A 20,576-nucleotide genomic window follows, 5' to 3' on the forward strand; every position below is an offset into this window, starting at 1 on the left:
AAAGCAAAGCACTACAAAAAAATCAAAACCCAAAGGGAGACACCAAGAGAGGAAGAAAGGGATAAAGGAATTACAAAACAAAACAACAACAAAAAAAAACCTGACAAAATGACAGTTTTAAAGCCTTAACAATCAATACTTACTTTAAATATAAACTGATAACATTATCCAAACAAAGACTGCATAAATTTAAAAAACAAGAGCCCACTATATGCTATCTACAAGAGACTCACTTTAGTTTTTAGGACAGATGTAAGCTGAAAGTGAAAGAATGGAAAAACATAGTCCATGAAAATAGTAATCAAAAAAAGAGCAGGGGTGGCTATATTGTATCAGATAAAACAGAATTTAAGTAGAAACTGCCAAAAGGGACAAAGAGGGTCCCTACATTATAATAAAGGGGTAAATTCATCAAGAGGATATATCAATAAAAATACTTATGCACCCAACATTGGGGGATCAAAATATATAAAAAGAGCATTAGAGCTGGGTGCAGTGGCTCAGGCCTGTAATCCCAACACTTTGGGAGGCCAAGGCAGGAGGATCACTAGGTCAGGAGTTTGAGACCAGCCTGGCCAACACGGTGAAACCCCATCTCTACTAAAAATACAAAAATTAGCCAGGCATGGTGGTTGGCACCTGTAATCTCAACTACTTGGGAGGAAGAGGCAGGAGAATCACTTGAATCCGGGAGGCAGATGTTGCAGTGAGCTGAGATTGCACTATTGCACTCCAGCCTGGGCGACAGAGCAAGACTCCGTCTCAAAAAAAAGAGTATTATAAGGGCCACATATAACAAGCCCACAGTTAACACATACTCAAAGACAAGGATGCCCATTTTTGCCACTTCTGTCCAACACAGTACTGGATGTCCTTGGTAGAGCAAGACAATTAGGCAAGAAAAAGAAATACAAGGTATCCAAATGGGAAAGGAATAACTTAAACTGTCTCTATTTGCAGACGACACGATCCTACATGTAGAAAACCCTTATGATGCCACCAAAAATTCATTAGAACTAATGAACAAATTCAGTGTAGGGGTGTTGGGCCCCACAGGGTCATGGGGTGTCCCTTATGCTGTGCTGAGGTGCAGGATCTGAGAAGTAAAGAGATAGGACACTGAAGAACTGGTGAAGAGCAGCTAGACTTGGGGGGCCATGCCACCTGTGAGTGGAGATCAGCAAGAGCCCCAAATGCCCAGAAGCATCTGTATTTATTAGGTACAAGCAGTGGACAGGGTTGTAAGTGAGGTCATCATCTACAGGCTGAGTAATAGGGCACACATAATCACGAGTCACAAGCGAGGGAGCCACCACATTACGTCACCTGGGCAGAGAGGTGGGCCATGCGCAGTAGGGCGCTGTGCTGTGCACAGTAGTAGAGGGTCACGTATAGAAAAGGGGTCCACCCACCTTAGGTCACCGAGGCAAGGAGGTGGGCTGTGTGCAACATGTGTCATATACAACACTTCTTATCTGGGGGCTAGAGACTTCAAAGGATTTCTAATAGAAGGATACTGTAAGCCAACGCAGTGGGAGCTGACAGACTGTGCTCCTCTCTTAAAATATTTACGGGAGGATGATTTGCACTAGCACAGAAGCGAGAAAAGACTGACAGGGTGTACAACTGCCGTGACTGGTCACACCAGAGGGGTTCTTCACCCTCGATTATTTCCAGGATCTCAGGCTTGAGGGCTACTTTCCAAAGGAACTGGATGCAAGGTACCACAACTCCTTTATCAGGAGGAAAGGCTCTTGGTCCAAGCCTGCCATACAGCATATGCCCTTTCAGGCAGGGACACCACCGCCTGGGTCTTTGGCTCTTGTCCTGGTCTGGCTGTTTTCCCATGTACTGCTTCTGTTCTGTGACTGCTCTAGGCATTCCTCCTAGTACAAACTACTCTATGGTTATATAGAAAGATATATAAATCAGCACTAAATGTGTCAGTACAGCTCCGACTACAATACCTATATGATTATATAGCAAGATTATATAGAACTAAGTATGTTAGATATAAGTATTAAGTATGATTATATAAGCTAGATATATGTAAGCAGTAAGTTATACTTCAGGCACTAATTCTACAAACTAATATATGATTATATATAAAGGATTATTTAAAGGAAACAGCTGAGTAATAACACTATAAACTAAGATATTTTTCAGGCACTAATTGTTCCTAGGGTCTGGACAGTTCTCCTTCTTCGGTGCCCATGGGGGGTGTTACCCACAATTAAGGAAAGTTGCAAGATACAAAATCAACAAACAAAAGTCAGTGGTTTCTATATATTAGGAATGAAATATCAAAAAAATTTTTTAAATAAGAAAATGATCCCATTTACAACAGCACCTAAAAGAACAAAATGCTTAGAAATAAATTTAACCAAGAGGGTGAAAGATTTAGATATTAAAAACTATAAATATTGATTAAAGAAATTAAAGACACAAATAAATGAAAAAAATCCAATGTTCACAGACTGAGAGAATTGATATTGTCAAAATAGCTGTACTTCCCAAAGCACTGAAACTATAAAATTATGAGAAGGTGGCACAGGGGAAAAGCCTCTTGGTATTGGTCTGAACAATGGTGTTCTGGATATGACCTCAAAAGCACAGAAACAAAAGCAAAAATAGACAAATGGGACCAAATCAAACTAAAAAGCTTCTGCACAGCAAATAAAACAATCAGCAGAGTGAAGGGACAAGCTATAGAAAGGAAGAAAATATCTACAAACCATGTATCTGGTAAGGGAATAACAACCACAGTATGTAAGGAATTCAAACAACTCATTACCAAGAAAACAACCCAACTAAAAATGGGCAAAGGCTTTAAACATTTCTCAGAAGAGGACAAATAGCCAACAGGTATATTTAAAAATGCTCAATGTCACTAATCATGAGGAAAATGCAAATCAAACCCACAGTAAGATATCACTACATACCTGCCAGGATGGGTATTATTAAAAAAACCAAAAGGAAACAAGTGTTGGCAAGAATGTGGAGAAAAAAAAAGAAACAAAATGACCTTGGCTGAACAAGAGGTTAAAAAAAAAAAGAGAAAATAATTTTTTTAAAAAGAAAAGAATGTGGAGAAAAGGGAGCTGTGTGGTATATCACTCATGGGAATGTAAATTTATACAACTATTATGAAAAACAGTATGGCAATTCCTCAAAAAATTAAAAATAAAACCAGGTAAGGTGGCTCATGCCTGTAACCCCAGCACTTCAAGAGGTCAAGGGAAAAGAATCACTTGAGTCCAGAGTTTGAGACCATCTTGAGTGACTTAGCAAGACCCATGTTCTACAAAAGAGAATTTAAAAACTAGCCAGAGCCAGGCGCAGTGGCTCACACCTGTAATCCTAGCACTTTAGGAGGCCAAGGCAGTTGGATCCTGAGGTCAGGAGTTTAAGACCAGACTGGCCAACATGGTGAAACCTCGTCTCCACTAAAAATACAAAATACAGCAACAACAACAACAACAAAAAATTAGCCAGGCATGGTGGCGGGTGCCTGTCATTCCAGCTATTCAGGAGGTTGAGGCAGGAGAATGGCTTGAACCCAGGAGGCAGAAGTTGCAGTGAGCCAAGATCACACCACTGTACTCCAGCCTGGGTGACAAGAGTGAGACTCTGTTTCAAAAAACAAACAACAACAACAACAACAACAAAAACCCAGTCTTGCTTCTTGTTAAAGGTAACAGACTTAACAACAGATGGAACAAAGCAGTACTTCCCAACCGGGGCTGGAGGAGCCAATGAGTCAGCTTGTCTGTCTCTCACATTCATATAAGCATGCACACATGCACACCCACACAATCAATAGTAGGAACCCCAATCAATCAACAGTAGGAACAATGAAGTTGCAATTCTCACTCTACATTACCTAGAAATTTTTTAAAGTTCTTCACGCATCCTAATTTTCTCATTCTAATTTTAAGAAACAGAAACTTACCAATATCACTGGCAAATTCGTAAACATGAGGTTTTTGCAGCAATCCTAACTGGCACATACAAGTAAGGGCATAAAGAGCTTTCACAATAACAAATTCCTCAGCATCACTAAGGCCTTGTTGCAGCAGGGGCTTAAGAATTGAGGAGCTTTGCCAGCCAACATAGGCAGCAACACCTGGAAACGAAAAGTAACATTATGTGATTATTCAATACCTAAAAGTATGTATATTATTAAACAAAGCAATAAAATTAAGTAAAAGCCAAACATATTGATCAATTACCTAGGAAAGAACACTGGACTTCCTACCCAGCATGATAAAGTTAAAAAGACCCACAGCAAAGCAAACCATTAAGAAATTCTCGGATACTACAGAGAAGTTAAGATTCTAAAACTTACAAAAGTGAAAACACAGGTCTCCTGAAAAGGAAGAATCAAACTGGAATTACATAAAATTCAGCAGCAACGGAGGTTAGAAGACAAGGCATAGGCGAGCAAGGCATTCAAAGTTATGAAAAGAATTCTACTTTCAAACTATCAATTAAATAAAAAGATAAATAGGTCATTTCAAGATATGTAAGGACTATTAAAGGTCTGCCTCCCATGCAACCTTTCCTGTCCAGGAAAATTTCAACCCAAGAATTCAAGGGCAAAAAAAAGCTGGCAAAGACCTTGAAATAAGTCAGTCCAGATTAGAATTAAAAACTAATAAATTTCAAGAAATATCATCAAGAAGAAAATGGAATAGATTCCAAGCAACAAATAAAACTAATAAGAAACAAGCTAGCTATTATAGATATGGTGACAATATATTACTTTTCTTTCTAAAAGGAAAACAAAGAAATCTAAAATTCCAGAACAAACAAAAATTGTTCAAGAAAATCACAGTCCAAATATAAAATTAAAATAATGTATTTGGTAACTAAAAGAGGAAGTGAAGTAGAATCCACTGACCTTGCTGTAAACATACTCAACTGGTGAGGGGGACAGTCACTGAACCAAGATTGTGATGAAGCAAATATAATTACAGAATACTACTTGGCTCCATAGCCTAAAATTTACACATTCATAATCATGTACATTTTGTTTTGAAGCTTCATAATCATTCTATACATAAAATACTTTATGATTATAGAACAGAATGTATTATTACTTATAACAATAAAATTGTTGGAGAGTTCTCAATTCTCAACTAAACAGTAAGAAGAGAAACAGGTTAAAGAGAAACAAAAGGGGCACTAATCTTGTAGTGCAAATCAGAGGTCAAGCAATACAAAACAGACTTAATTACTTAAAGTTATTAAAACAACAAGCTAAAAACAAAAGCACTGAAAATAGTAGTCAACATCTCAAAAACTGAGAAGAGAAGAAAGATCAAGGCATGTTATGAGTAAGTTAAATCTTCACCTGGCATAGAAAAAAATCCAAGAGATAAAGTCCAAAGTTGGTTATTCTGAATATAGTAACAGGAAAATATCATTTACTTAAAAAAAATATTATTTACTGATATGGTGATAATCACCTAAAAACACTAAAACAAAAGCACAAAGATGAGTAGTTGCCTCTGGAAATTTCAACTATTGATTTTCATACATTTTAACTTTTGATTAAATTTTATGATTTCTAAAAGCCTATTTCCTTTATGATTAAAAAAAGTCATAATTGTTTGATGAAAGGAAAAACACTATCTAAAATTCCAGTGGATTATATTTAGGAACCTTACAAACTGAAATGTACAATGAGCTAAAATAGCTACAAATATTTTGAAAATAAAGAATGACATCTGGAAACTTACCCTATCAGATAAAATTGATTAAAAATACATAATATCGTAAACTGAATATGGCTATGAATATGAGTACAAGGATAGAAAAATCAATGGAATAGACTAGATACCCAGAAAACTGACCTTAACAGACAGAAGCATGCAACAGATGATAAAAGAGTTTCAGCTGGGCATGGTGGCTTACGCCTGTAATCCCAACACTCTGGGAGACTGAGGCAGGCAGATCATGAGGTCAGGAGTTCAAGACCAGCCTGGCAAATATGGTGAAACCCTATCTCTACTAAAAATACAAAAATTAGCTTTCATGGTGGCGTACACTATAATCCCAGCTACTCGGGAAGTTAAGGCAGAAAAATGGCTTGAACCCGGGAGGCAGAGGTTGCAGCAAGCCAAGATAGCGCCACTGCACTCCAGCCTGGGGGACAGAGCAAGACTCCGTCTCAAACAAACAAAAACCAGTTTCACAAACCAGTAAGACAAAAACAAAAAAAACGCTTAATAAATTACGTTGAGAAAATCGGTTACATATCTGAAAAAAAGAAGAAAATTTAGATTTCACCTTACATCACAAGACCATAAAGATCCATTAAACAGTTAAGTGTGAAAAATAAAGCATGAAAAAGAAGGCAAGCACACAACAGATTATAAATCTAATTCTGAAATGGAAAAGATTTTATATACAAAAGTTAAAAAAAATCACAAAGCAAAAACATCAAATAAACTGACAAGAAAAATAGTCTACAAAAAAGATTAAAAAAATCAAGTTAAAGAACTGAGAAATGTGCACTTAAAATGGATTTAAAAAAATTAATGTTCTTAATGTGCATATAAAGTCTCAAAAAGAACAAGAAAAGAATATCAGGACAAAATAAGCCAAAATTATGAATTTTAAAATTCATAGTATTAGAAATATGAATAATCAACATGAGAAAGTTTTTCAACTTGATAGCTAAACTAAGAAATACATAGCTAAACAAGTTATTATTTTACCCTTCCAACAGGCAAAGATTAAGTAAAGCCTATTTCACACTGAATGTCAGGTATGCAGCATTAATGGAGATGGGAATGCAAAATGATATAATCTTCTTGAATAGCTTACAAATGTGTCATGAGTTTTAAAAATAAATTCACATTCTTTAACAGAGTAATTAAAATTGTTTACTTTAGGAAAATAAGCAGAAACAACTACTTACGTACATACTTTACACCAAATATATAAATTATCTATATTTGACAGAAAAATGAAAATATCCAAAAGGGTTAAATAAATCTTGGCAAAACTATGAATACAATGGAATTATTAGATTACAACGGAATAATTTAGATTATTAATTATTATATTACAACGGAATAATTTAGATCTATTAAATTATGGTTTCAAATAAATTTTTAATGACATGAGAAAATACTTAAAGTATATTAAAAAAAGATTTTAAGAAATAATAAAATAAAATTAGGTAGTAATATATGTATAGCACTTATGCCAGGCACTATTACGTACATTAATTCATTGTATCCCCAAACAATCAGTAAGACAGGCACTATTATTATCTCCATTTTACAGATAGGTAAACTAAAGCATAAAAAAATTGATTTTCCAAGAACAACTAGTGACAAAGCAAACACTTGAGCCCAACAGTTTAGCTCCACAATGCCTGCTTTTAACCACCAGCATATGACAAAAAGGGATAAATGGAATGGAAAAAGAAGAGGAAGAGCTATGGGAAACAACATCAAAGCTTTAACAGAGATTGTACATGGGTTGTAGGATTAAAGGTCATTTATTTTCTTCTTGGTTTCTGTAATTTCCCTATTTTTCCAAGTTTAATTTCCAAAAGTAATATAAGCTTTTATTAATAAAAAAAATTGTTTTTAAATTTGAAAAGAACTAATATATGTTTCAAAGAACACATGAACTGACCAATAGATAGGGGAAGTTTTAAGAACGAACTTTTCCCGAGAGGAAATAAAAATATTATTTGAAAGAAGACGGGAACAAGGAAGACAAAAAGACCTAAGAATCAAAGAATCCTGTATTCAGGAACAGAGTCAGGCGAAGTTCCAGATGGAGGACTAGGATGCAGCTATTAACCAATGCAAAAAAAAAAAAAAAAGATGTCTGAAAAAAAACAGGTACGGTAATTTCCAATAATAACAAAGCAAGAAAAACAGGGAATTTGAAAGTTTTTCAAAGTAGAAAGTACTGTTTCCTGCAAAACATATGATAGCATTTGCAGAAATATCAATCCTGTAGCCACGTAAGTTTCTTGCATTTTATTTTTTTAGAAAAAAAAAAACAAACAGCAAACCTTGTAACAGTTACTTTCCCATATTATTGGGAACCAAAACTTAAACTTACAGGTTTCTGCTGCCTCAGAGAAAGTTTGGATACCAGCCAAGCTTTCCAATGTGCAGAATAGTCTTTAAACCTTTTGGGTTAACAGATAAACTGTTATAACCAGGTGGGAAATTATATAATAAAGGATAGTGGATAATCATAATATGAATTTAACATATAATATTTCATAACTGGCTAAATCTTAAACTGAAAAGATCAGTACCTTCAGGGAAAAGGGGGTCAGTTACCATTCAAAAGAGAAAAATACTAAATCCTGTATCGAACATGACTTAATTCATATAAAATATTGTCCACTTCATGTACTTCTAATTCTGAATCCAAATGTAATAGAAGTCATGCACATAAAAGACACGACGTCTGACTTTAATCTAAAAATCAGTAATTATAAAATTAAAGAACAGCAAAAAAATGCTGCTTAAATTTTCACAAATTTGAAGTTTACACAAAGCCTTTAACTTAATTCTTTCCAACTAGATTGATTTTCAACTATAATTATATTTTAACTGTTATTTTCTGATTCTAAAAGAGATGCGAGTTCACTTTTATTAACATGTTTATAAACACGTAATTTCTATTAGTTACCTTTACACAAAAGCAATCATACTTTAAGAGGATTTACAACCTACTTAGGTCACTTTAACATATTTCATGGTACTTTCCAGGTCATTATTCTGTTAAAATATAATTTTTAATGGCCACATGATATTCTTTCATATGGATGTACCACAGGTTGATTTACCAACTCTTTATTTTACCAAGCTAAAACACTTACATCATCCAAAAGCAGCACGAAGACAGAAATAGTAGGAATTCATTTCATTATTAATTAAATTTGGTCGTATCATCTATCTTTCAGATTGCATGGAAATATCTGAAAGGATAATTAAAAATCTTAAATGATGAATTTAAAAGCAAAACACATACCAACTATACTATCAAAAAATGCTCCACGGAGATGCCAATCATTCTTATCATTTAGGAAGGTAATCATGTGGGACAACAAAACATCGTTGGCTTTCTGACGTCCGAAGAACACACACAGCCGTGTTATTCCATTTTCCATTAAGGTTTGTTTTACAATATTTTCAGGGTCACTTAGCAAAGTAACAACTTTCTGCTGGACCATTTCATGTAAGGCTTGAAGCTCTAAAAAAAAAAAGGGAAGAAAGAAAAGAAAAAAGAAATAGGATCAATTTTTCCCCTGAACACATAGTCCCAGTCTTTCTTACTCATCAGAGAGATTGATCACAGAAGCCACCAAAGTCTTTAATCACCAATTTTTTTTCCGTTATTCAAAGCTCTGAAGGATGGGAAAGTGAAATATAAAGTGAAGTATATCGAATATCCTAACAAGCAGATGCCACAAGCATCTATCTCACTAATTAAAGAGCTTCATTTATGAGCTCAGGGAGAAAATTACACAGAAGCACCAGAAAAGAAATCACACTGCCCCAATAAGGTCCAAGTTAATCAAGGACTTGAAAATACTAGATAGGATAAGGATATAACGTGATGGTACTGAGCAATCCTTGTAGAACGTGTTTTCAAAGATCAGTTTATTTTAGCAAGCCAAAAAATACACTGCAAGTTCTGTCAAGGGTTTACTTGATCTGCACACTGTTTTCTTCTCTGGCCTAATCTCTTCCTTACCCTCATTTTTTCTTACTTATTTACTTAGTTGCCTATTTTCTCTTTACTAAAATGTAAGTTCAAGAGCAGGGATCATTTCTGTCTTATTCACCACCACGCTCTAGTGCTTAGAGTAGGCTCCTAATTTGCCCGATGCAGAGCTAATCTTTAACAATTGCCTGTGAATACACAGAAGACAGGGCCACTCTTGGTCCAACTACTGTTAAGGAGAAAGGTCTGACATGCAAGACTATATGCTCACATTAAGAAAAACTTTACCTCCTAAAAAATTTCAACATTTAACTTTATTACCTAAACAGGTCCAATTACATGGCTATAGGACAGCATTATTTTCCAAGTAAGTCCACAAAAAAAGGCTGGATGTCCTGATATATCCTCCCATAACTTCAAAATTATTCCACTGTAATTCAACTCTAGATAATACATGTTGTCTAAAAATGGTGCCATTCTAACAAAACAACCACTGTTATTTATAGCACAACATTCTAAAAACTAGATTTCTCTCGTTTTTCACAACTAGAATCATCCTGGAGAAACTTACATCTTTTACTTTACTTCTAAATCTTTTACTCAACAAATATTAATTAAAAACCTATAGAGTTGTATAATGCAAAGAAAATCTAAGACAGGGACTTTGACTTCAATAAGTTTATCATCATCACATCTGTTCTTTTATGGTTTTGAAATGTAAATCACAAATAGTACGAAATAAAAACGATTTTTGACTGAGGATATTCAGAATATACTCACATAAAAAGAAAAAGTTTAGTTTCTTTAGCTATGATGTTTCTAAACTTTTCTTCTTTTTGAGGATTATGTAATTCAGCTGGCTTTACTGTTCACACAAATCTATTCTGGCTAATAAACAATTGGGTTTAGTATCCAGGTTGACAAGCTGATTGTTTTCCAGCAAGGTAACCGTTTATGAGGAGAGAGAGAATAATTAGACACCAGTGACTCTTCCTATCTAATATATACATGAAAACTACAAATGATAAGTTTTACAAGTTAGCATCACCAATTCATTCTAAATAATAGGAAATCTAGAAGAGAAAATTATACAACCTGTGTCATAATTTCCATTTGGATGTGTAACTTCATCTATTTCTTCATTATTGGGGTCATTTTCCATATTAAGATTTTTTAACTGTACTAATTCCAGAAATCTCAGAGCTGTTTCTGCCAGCAGAGCTATGTTTTCTATAAAATAAAAAGAAAATTTATCATTACAAACTTAACTCTCTGTAAAACTTACAACGTTTCCTCCGTCTTTATACATATAAATACTAATCATAAGTCTATGGGAAAACCTGAACTTATCAATGTAGCATTTAACCTAATCAGATTTTAGTAACCCAGCTTATAATCTACAACTATCTCCAAACTGCCAGTTTTATTAATGAAACACAGCTTAAAAAATAATAATCATAATAACACAAAAATAACCTAACACCCAAATCTACTGAGGCCTAATTCTCTGCAGAGACTTACAATTTAAACAATACCTTGACAAGTGAGAGATATTTATTAGACAAAGAAACATCCACATTAAAATAACAGATCAAGTTAAGCTTTGGGATCAGACATATCTGGGTTCAAATCTCAACCTTCCACTTATTAACTTGGCTATTTAAGCAATCTGAGACAGTTTCTTCACATATAAATGAAGAGTCACAACTGCCTCAAAGAGAAACCACGGTTAGACTGCTTTACAAGTGATACTTAAGTTCCTAGTGAACCAAAGCGGCAGACTACCACATTTATACAGTTGTCTGTATCTTCTTTCTCTGATGACCTACAAAGACTGATCCTCCTCACCACTCACTGCAAAGTAACTTTTAATTTCTGCTGTCACATTTACTATCAATTGTATCTGCTCTTCACTTACACTTTCTTCTCCCTTCCATTTTTACTTATTCTTGTGTCTATGTCCTACCTTGCCTCCCACTTTACATATGTGTTTCTTAACATATGATCATAACCAGCCAAAGACTGTAGTCTTTTCCTTCTTGGCAGTGAATAGCACTGAACATAAAGCTTAACTAACTTAAACTTAAAATAACCTTATTTTTTCCTTGCTTTCCAACATCTCTGAAATCTAAATGTACCTCTGGCAGTTGAAATCTTTGAGTCTGTCAAATACAATTATTCCCTTCATTCTGGGGTCCCACTCCCCACCCCTGCCAGGTTCAACAATGCTCTGAATAGAATAAAAATTAACTTCTAAGTAAGCAAGATGTTAATACCTTATAATGCTTGCTCACCCTAAAGATGGAAAAAATTCTGGGCCATATCTGGATAATATGCCAAAATTCTAGATCAATATTACCACTTTAATGAGCAAATCTTTATCAGGAAAAGTCTCTTACTTTCCTGGGCACCTCTAAAGTCTGAGTACATCTATACTTATTTCCCCATTTAAGTCCATAAGCACACTTGGAAGTTCACTTTACACAAATCTATACCAGCATCTATGATATTTAAAAAATACTCTAAAGAAAAACATGTTTAAACTTTTAAAATTATTGACACATGTATTTTAGGTACATTTAACCATACATGGTCAAACAGACTGGCTCTATTTAAAAAGACTGCAAATAAGCCAGGCATGGTGTTACACACCTATAGTTCCAGCTGTTTGCTGGTTGCGTTGGGAGGATGGCTTGAGCCTAGAAAGCCAAGGCTGCAGTGAGCTATGATCTCCCCACTGCATTCCAGCCTGGGTGATCACATACTAGGCCATGAATAAATGACAATGCAAGGTGCTGGCACTGACCCTGGGTTATCATGGACTCTCACCACAAAGACCCAGAAGACCAAAGAAAAGTAGGAATGCTTCAAAACCAATCTAGAGCAGGAGCTCTGAGAAATGAGAATTAGACCACATACATTTGGGTCATGTTATTTAGTCTATCCTAACCCCAATTTCCTCACCTGTAAAAGGAAGGTAATAAAACATCTAATGCTCAAGGTTGTTGCAGTTGACCTTTGCAAACAACCTTGAGCAGATTTTTCAATAAACAGTAGCTATTTTCATTTGCTACCTATTAGTAATTGAGTATCAATATGCTAATATGGCACTTCATCAGAACATGACCTGTTTAGCACAATTGAGAACAGATTAAGATACACGGCACCAAAAAGGAGGACGACAAAATTCTGGTAAAGAAGATAGAGCTTGTTTTTAAAACTCATAAACCTTTATTTTACTTGTGATTTTATCTGGTTCAATTATTTTTATTTGCCAAATGAGTTACAACTATGCTTTGTTATAAATGATAAATTTTGATGTGTCTTAGAGAAATTCTGGATTTCTAGGCCTGAAGTTCATACCTATATAGTTATAAAAACCATAAATAATAGGCAGAGGTAAACATAAACAAAAAATCTACGTATGAGGGGAAAAAAACCATCTATCACCAATCACTTTGTGGATGTGCCCAGAGATAAGCCGAGTCCAAAGACCATTTCTCACATATTTCATTAAAATAATAATAAATTGTAAAATCAATGAACTAAGCAAGCTTCTTTCAAAAAAAAATGACAATATCATCACCACACACATACTATCTACAAAGACTTCAAAACAGAATCCCTGATTTCTATCAGAGTATATTACAGAAACATTTTATATAAATGTTTCAGTGGTATTTCTCACGCAGAAATAAGCTTTCAGAATTAATTTGGGGAGCTAAAAACATAAATCTGTATCACCTGATTTTGAGTGAGAATTACAAGCAAAACAGGTAGGTGTGTATGGTGCACCCATCTCATCACAAAGAAGACATAAATACTAAACAGTACAGTAACTGGAAAACCGTAAACTTCAGTAAATTAGTATACTAAGTTCTTTCAACATCAAATCATGCAGCAAAACTAATCTTTTTCAACAGCAATAAATTGTTATATCCCAAAACTGACAGTTAAATAGCCACATTGTTAGAGAAACTTCGTAAAGGCCTAAAGACACTAGGTCAGAAACACATTACTTGTAAACATTAGTCTTATTCCAAGTTGAACATAATATTCCTAGGAAAACCACAAAATTCCATCACTTGATAATTCTGATCATTTCAAAAGTGAGAGAACACACTAACGTTGATTCCCAGGAAGAAAGTAACTAGAAATATTATCAAAATGTACACAAATAGTTCCAAGAGCAAAGTTCGTGTTTGGAATTCTCAAACAAATCAGAAAAACAAGCAGTATTATAGTCATTAACTTAAAAAATATCTAAATGGCTAATATTTGGACAATAAACTCTTACCAGCATAGGCTAGTCTAGTCATTAACTTAAAAAATATCTAAATGGCTAATATTTGGACAATAAACTCTTACCAGCATAGGCTAGTCTAACGATAGTAGCATCATCCTGGGCTAAGTGAGCTATGCCTGGCAGAATATATTCCGGATAAATATTGATATCATTGCGAGGAACCTCTTTGACGAGAGCAAGAACTTTGGTTAATGTCCTCAAGGCTTCAGCTCTCACTCTAGGAACAGTGTCATTGCTGAAATGCAAAAGATATGGAGTAATACGATCCAAAAGGATTTCAACACTTAATCTTGGAGCCAAATGAAGAATAAGTTCCAAAGCAGCTAGTTTGGAATCACAGTATTTAAGAGTTTGTAAGCAGGATGTTATAACAGATACCAAGATAACCAGCCCATTTTCCTTAGGCTCTCCTTCAGCTTTTTCTGGCAGGTCATGTCCACAGAGATTGTGAATAATGTTGCACAAATCCTTCCGTATAACCAGAATACGCTCATCTGCAGACAGAAACGTTTCCTTGGCAAACTGGGCCATGTAGGGCTGAAGGAAAGTGTAAAATATTTCAGGAAAAGCATTGCCACGCTGCTGCTTTAAGTAATCTTCTGCCTCTAAACGTTTATCTGGCTCACGGTGAATCATCTGAGTTACCTATACCAAAAGAAGAAAAGAATTAAAATAGATTTGAGAATAGAAAAGTAAACCAGATGAAAGTTACAAGGGCAATTTACATACAATTTAAAGGATCTTTCGGAACCTGACTACTAAATGATTTGTGACTCTATCACCCTAGAAAGCAGTAAGAAATTATACATAAATATATTACAGATGGCCCTGACACATAAAGAGGAGCTCAGTATTCCCCATTTATTAAAATAGGGACTAATATATTCCTGTCCACAACTCAAAGATTCTTATAATTTTTTCTGAGTAGGAAACACCACTAAGAATCTGAGAAATGCAATGGATCTCTTCCAGAGAAAAATGTATACACATAATTTCTGCATACAAAAACCCATACAATTCTGGAAGGAATCACAGAACCCCTAAAATCCGTTTACATATCCCAGGTTATGGTTCAGAACCTTATTGCCACAAGTCCAAAAAAATATGTAGTTTAAGTACAGCTCTAGGATCTAATCAATAAGGGAATCAGTGGCTCAAAGTTTTCAAATAGTGTCAAAGACATGCTAAATTCTGCAAACATTAGAAATGATATACCCAATTTGAATTTATCCTGTGTTTTCTAGTATCATAGGAAATAAATTTTTTTCAATGTGCAGAACATACTTTAATCTCTCCTAGACACCCATAGGGTATCAGTTATTATGCAAATAAATATCACAAAATGTACTGAGTTATTTGAACCTTCTGTTTATATTTTAAATATGAGCCTAGTAGTGAACACGGAGGAATCAAATGTACTAAAAGAAAATGTTAACTAGAATTGTTTTCAGTTTGGACTAGGCCCTAAAGATTAAACAAATTCATTTCTTTCACAGTTAAGAAAATGTATGCCCAATGACATGAAGTTACATAGCCAAAGCAATATAAAAAGTATGTGCCATACCCAAAGTTAGAACACTACACCAACTCCTAATCCAGTGCACTGTTCAGTAAATACGGCCTAAACTGGCTTCTGCTGAAGCATCTTATTTTTTAATATTTGCCATATTTAAGGGAAATTAAAATTTATTATATATTTCCCTAATTAAATAATATTCTAAACACACCAATCTTTTCCATCACTCAGAGTCATCACCACAAGCATCAGTTACCCTATAACTGACTTAGAAACAACACCCTCAAACAGTAATGTAGGCATGTGGCTTAGGTGATCCCCCACAGGATTCCTCACACCCATTCTGCTATACTAATTTGTGCTTCTGTAGCTGCCTTTCCAGAACTGCCCTCAACTTCATGTATTAATACAAAGCTATTTGCTTCTATATGCAATGCCCTGTATTGCTGTATTATTCAAGTTGACATTTCCTGCCTCCTTCATTTTAAATGTCTGTCTTCTTCATTTCTTACTGGCAAGCTCTATCCAGAAAGACCTCTCCAACTCCTAGAAACCACCTGACTTCCTTTCAAATCTGTAAAATGGAGAGCTGAAGATTATAGTGGGAAGATAGATAATAGATTTTTTTTTAAGTCAAACGAGCTCTGTGCCTGAAGGGGAAAAAAAACAATATATTCTTCCCTAACAAAGTAACACCACCAAGCTGTTTATATTAGCCTACAGTGTTTTACTGTTTTATTCCAAATTTACAACATTCCAGAAAACTGATTAAAGCACCAGTGGGAACAAAATCCTATTAAAAACTTTTTGGCAAATATTTGTAGCATAGTTACCAATTCTCTGATGCTGCGATCTTCAATTTTATTTAGCACTTGTTCAGGGAAAAAATGTCCATTTCTATAAGCCAAAAGTTGAGAGAGATCAAATAATGGTACACCTTCTGTAAAAAGCTCAGCTATCACACAACCTGAAAAATTAACAGGTATAATTCTGTTAGAAAAGAGATGCAAAATATCATGCAATATAGACTGAGAACTCCAAGAGTTCATAAAGCCCAAAATACAAAACTCTGAAGTAAATGAAATTAAAATTTTTAATACAACATACATCTACAACCAAGCTGATAGGGAAAATGTCTACTGCCCAAACACTGGTTTCTAAAGTATAAAGTCAAAAAGCCAAACAATTTTCCTCCCTCTTAAAAAAAATTAAATGATTTTCCAGTTCTATAATTTAAAATGAATGTATAGGCCAGACGCAGTGGCTCACACCTATAATCCCAGCATTTTGGGAGGACAAGTCCAGCAGATCATCTAAGGTCAAGAGTTCGAGACCAGTCTGGTCACCATGATGAAACCCGTCTCTACCAAAAATACAAAAATTAGCAAGGCATAATGGCATACACCTGTGGTCCCAGCTACTTGGGAAGCTGAGGCACAAGAATCACTTAAACCCAGGAGGTAGAGGTGGGGAGAGGTAGAGGCTGCAGTGAGCTGAGATCATGCCCTTGCACTCCAGCCTGGCTGACAGAATTGAGAATCTGTCTCAAAAAAATAAAATAAAATAAAAATAAAATGAATGTATTTTTATAATATATACATTTACATATAGAGTGATAAAACAAGAATCTTTTACATATGGACTTACAGACATTAAATTCATAAGAAAATACTATAAAGTCACATCTGACAAATTTATTCATAATTAAACAAGAAGTTATTAAGTGACAACTGTGCCCTAGGCACTAGTAAGTAGTACATAAAGCAGATAAAATCCTTGCCCTCATGAAGCTTTCATTCTAGGAAAGAAGACAGAAAATAAAGCAGTGAACAAATATAATATATGAAATCCTAAAAAGTGTAGCTGTAAGATTAGGAAGAGGAAAAGACAAATAACTCTCACTTTGCACTTATATAATCTTCAAACCAGAAATTTTTTAAATATCCACATTTCCAAAAGGACAACACAGTTTCACAAAATCATTACATGACATGCATTTAACAAGTCTTAAAGAGATCCTCAAATAACCTCACCTCACAGCCTTTGCATTTGCTAGTCCCTCTACCTAGAATGCTATTCCCCCAAGTATCCATGTGGCTTATACCTCCACCTCCCTCAGATCTTCAGGTGTTCAAATGTCACTCAGCAGTAAGGCCTTTCTTGACTGCCTGTTTAAAACTGCAGGCCCACCACAACTACCCCCATAGCCCGCATCGGACACAATTCCTTTTCCCTTTCCTTACTGTTTTTCCCCAATAGCACCAACTTCCAGGTTATATTTGATGTACAGATGCTGCTGAATTTACAATGGGGTTACATCCCAGTAAATCCATCGAAAGTTAAAAATATCACACAGTAGCTCATGCCTGTAATCCCACCACTTCGGCAGGCTGAGGCAAGCAGATTACTTGAGGTCAGGAGTTCAAGACCAGCCTGGCCAACACAGCCTGGCCAACACATCTCTACTAAAAATACAAAAATTAGCGAGGTGTGATGGTGCACATCTGTAATCCCAACTACTTGGGAGGCTGAGACAGAAGAATCACTTGAACCTGGGAGGTGGAGTTTGCAGTAAGAAGAGATTGGGCCACTGCACTCCAGCCTGGGCAACAAAGCCAGACTCTCTCAAAAAAAAAAAAAAAAAAAAAGATAAGAAAATGAATTTAATTCATTTAACCTATTGAACTTTCCAGCTTAGCCTACCTTAAACATGCTAAGAACATTTACATTAGCCTACATTTGGGCAAACACATATAACTCAAAGCCTATTTCATAATAAAGCGTTGAATATCTCATGTAATTTATTGAATACTGAACTGAAAGTGAAAAACAGAATGATTGTATGGGTACTCCAAATACATTTCAACGGAATGTGTATCACTTTTGCACCATGGTAAAATCAAAAAATCGTAAGCTGAACCATTGCAAAGTAGGGAAAGTCTGTTTCTTTTTGTCTGCATGCCCATTAGAATGCAGTTTACACGAGGAAGGGATTTTTCTATTTTTCTCTACCCATTGAAACATCAACAGAACACTCCACCCAACAAAAGCAGAGTACAACACACACACACACACACACACACACACACACATTATATATATTGCCTAGCTTTGTCAGCTGTAAAAGCCAAGTGACAAAGACGATCTAACAGCAATGAGCACTAGGATAGAGGCTTTTAATATCACTCACTACACACTAAAAGAATTAGGATTCCTTAATGGCTGGTTTGAGTAGTAGGCGGGGTAGGTACAATATCTTATACCACACTGTAATCCCAATACTTAGGGAGGCCAAGAGGAGTCAATCAGTTGAGGCCAGGAGTTTAAGACCAGCCCGGCCAACATGGCAAAACCCTGTCTCTACTAAAAATACAAAAAAATTAGCCTGGCATGGTGGCACATGCCTGCAATCCCAGTTACTCAGGAGGCGACAACATGATACCCAGGAGATGGAGGTTGCAGTGAGCTGAGATCATGCCACTGCACTGCAGGCTGGGTGACAGAGCAAGCCTGACTCAAAAAAAAAAAAAAAAAAAAAAAAAATCAAAAGATTAAAAAATACACACTGAAACATTTCAAGGTAAAGGGCCAAAATATATGTAACTTACTTCATAAGATTAGGGAAAAAATGTGGTGTGAGAGAGAAGAAATGACACCAATGACACCAATGATAGAGCAACTAGGGCAAAATACTAACAACAGATGTATCTCGGTAATGTGTATAGGATGTTCCTTTGTTCTATTTTTATTTTTTCAAGTTTAAAAGTCTGTACATTTTTAAGGTTTTCAAGTTTGAAATTATAGTATTTCCAAATAAAGTCAGAAAAATACACAGTAACATATGACTATTTATAACTAAATGGAGGTTTTTGTGGACTGAATTGTGTGTCAAGTACCCACTACCTCCCTCCTGCAGGTTCATGTTTTATCTCCATAACTTAGAATGTTAAATGTATTTGCAGGCAGAGCCTTTAAAGAGATAATTAAGGTTAAATGAGGTCATAAGGGTGTGGCCTTAATCCAAAAAGACTGGTATCCTCATAAGAAAGGACACCATGTATTCTCATTCACAGAGAAAAACCCATGAGGAGGCCGGATGTGGTGGTCACGCCTGTAATCCCATCACTTCGGGAGGCTGAGGCCGGCAATTGCCTGAGGTCAGATCAAGACCAACAACGTGAAACCCCGTCTATACTAAAAATACAAAAATTAGCCAGGCATGGTGCCTGTAATCCCAGCTACCAGGGAGGCTTAGGCAGGAGAATGACTTAAACCTGGGAGGTGAAGGTTGCAGAGAGCCAAGACCACAACCACTGTCCTCCAGTCTGGGTAAAAGAGTGAGACTCCATCTCAAAAAACAAAAACAACAACAACAACAACAAAAAAAAAAACATGAGGACACAGCCAGAAGGTGGCTATCTGCAAGCCAAGGAGAGAGGTCTCAGAAGAAACCAACCCTGGTAGCTTGATCTTAGACTTCTAGCCCCTAGAACTGTGAGAAAATAAATCTTGTTTCAGCCATCATCTCTGTGGTATTTTGTTATGGCAGCCCTAACAAACTAATGGAGAAGTGAATTCATACTTATTTTCTCAAAACTTTTGACAATTTTATTCTGGAAGATGTTACTGGAGGTATTTCCCCATGGAACAACTGTCGTCTCTGTCATCACTGAGTCTGCACCATTCAAATCTCAGCTCAAATGTTACCTTCATCAGAGAGGCCTTCCCTGACCATTTTATCTTAAAGTAGTGCCCTACCAGCCTTTTCAGTATCACTCTGCTCGGTTATATTTACTTATTTATTCTATCTCTATTTATTCTATCACTAGAATTAAAGCTCCATAACTGCTAAAGATAGTCAACTGTATTCCTGGCACCTACATAACAATAGCTTACACATAATACACTCAAATACATGTCAAATGAATGAAAGATCTCCAGCACACAAAGTTATGACCATGTATGGGATCAGAGGCAGAATATGTATGTATAGTAAGTCCGCAATATTATCAACAGGTTCTTGGAAACTGCAACTTTAAG

At 35.5% G+C, this 20,576-nt stretch overlaps 1 protein-coding gene across 2 annotated transcripts in view; it reads right to left on the reverse strand.

Annotated features, from left to right (window-relative positions):
* The window catches only part of PIK3R4 (phosphoinositide-3-kinase regulatory subunit 4), a 70,663-nt gene that overhangs the window by 44,417 nt on the left and 5,670 nt on the right, over positions 1 to 20,576 (reverse strand). For both annotated transcript variants that reach the window (XM_074405448.1, XM_010335820.3), the window contains 5 exons: positions 16,370 to 16,503; positions 14,083 to 14,665; positions 10,810 to 10,944; positions 9,019 to 9,240; positions 3,953 to 4,126 (listed from right to left, as the gene is read on the reverse strand). In XM_074405448.1, coding sequence (XP_074261549.1) covers positions 3,953 to 4,126; positions 9,019 to 9,240; positions 10,810 to 10,944; positions 14,083 to 14,665; positions 16,370 to 16,503 — 1,248 coding nt within the window. The remainder of the gene's footprint in view (positions 1 to 3,952; positions 4,127 to 9,018; positions 9,241 to 10,809; positions 10,945 to 14,082; positions 14,666 to 16,369; positions 16,504 to 20,576) is intronic.

Source organism: Saimiri boliviensis, chromosome 9, assembly GCF_048565385.1.
Source record: "Saimiri boliviensis isolate mSaiBol1 chromosome 9, mSaiBol1.pri, whole genome shotgun sequence".
Taxonomy (NCBI): Eukaryota; Metazoa; Chordata; class Mammalia; order Primates; family Cebidae; genus Saimiri; species Saimiri boliviensis.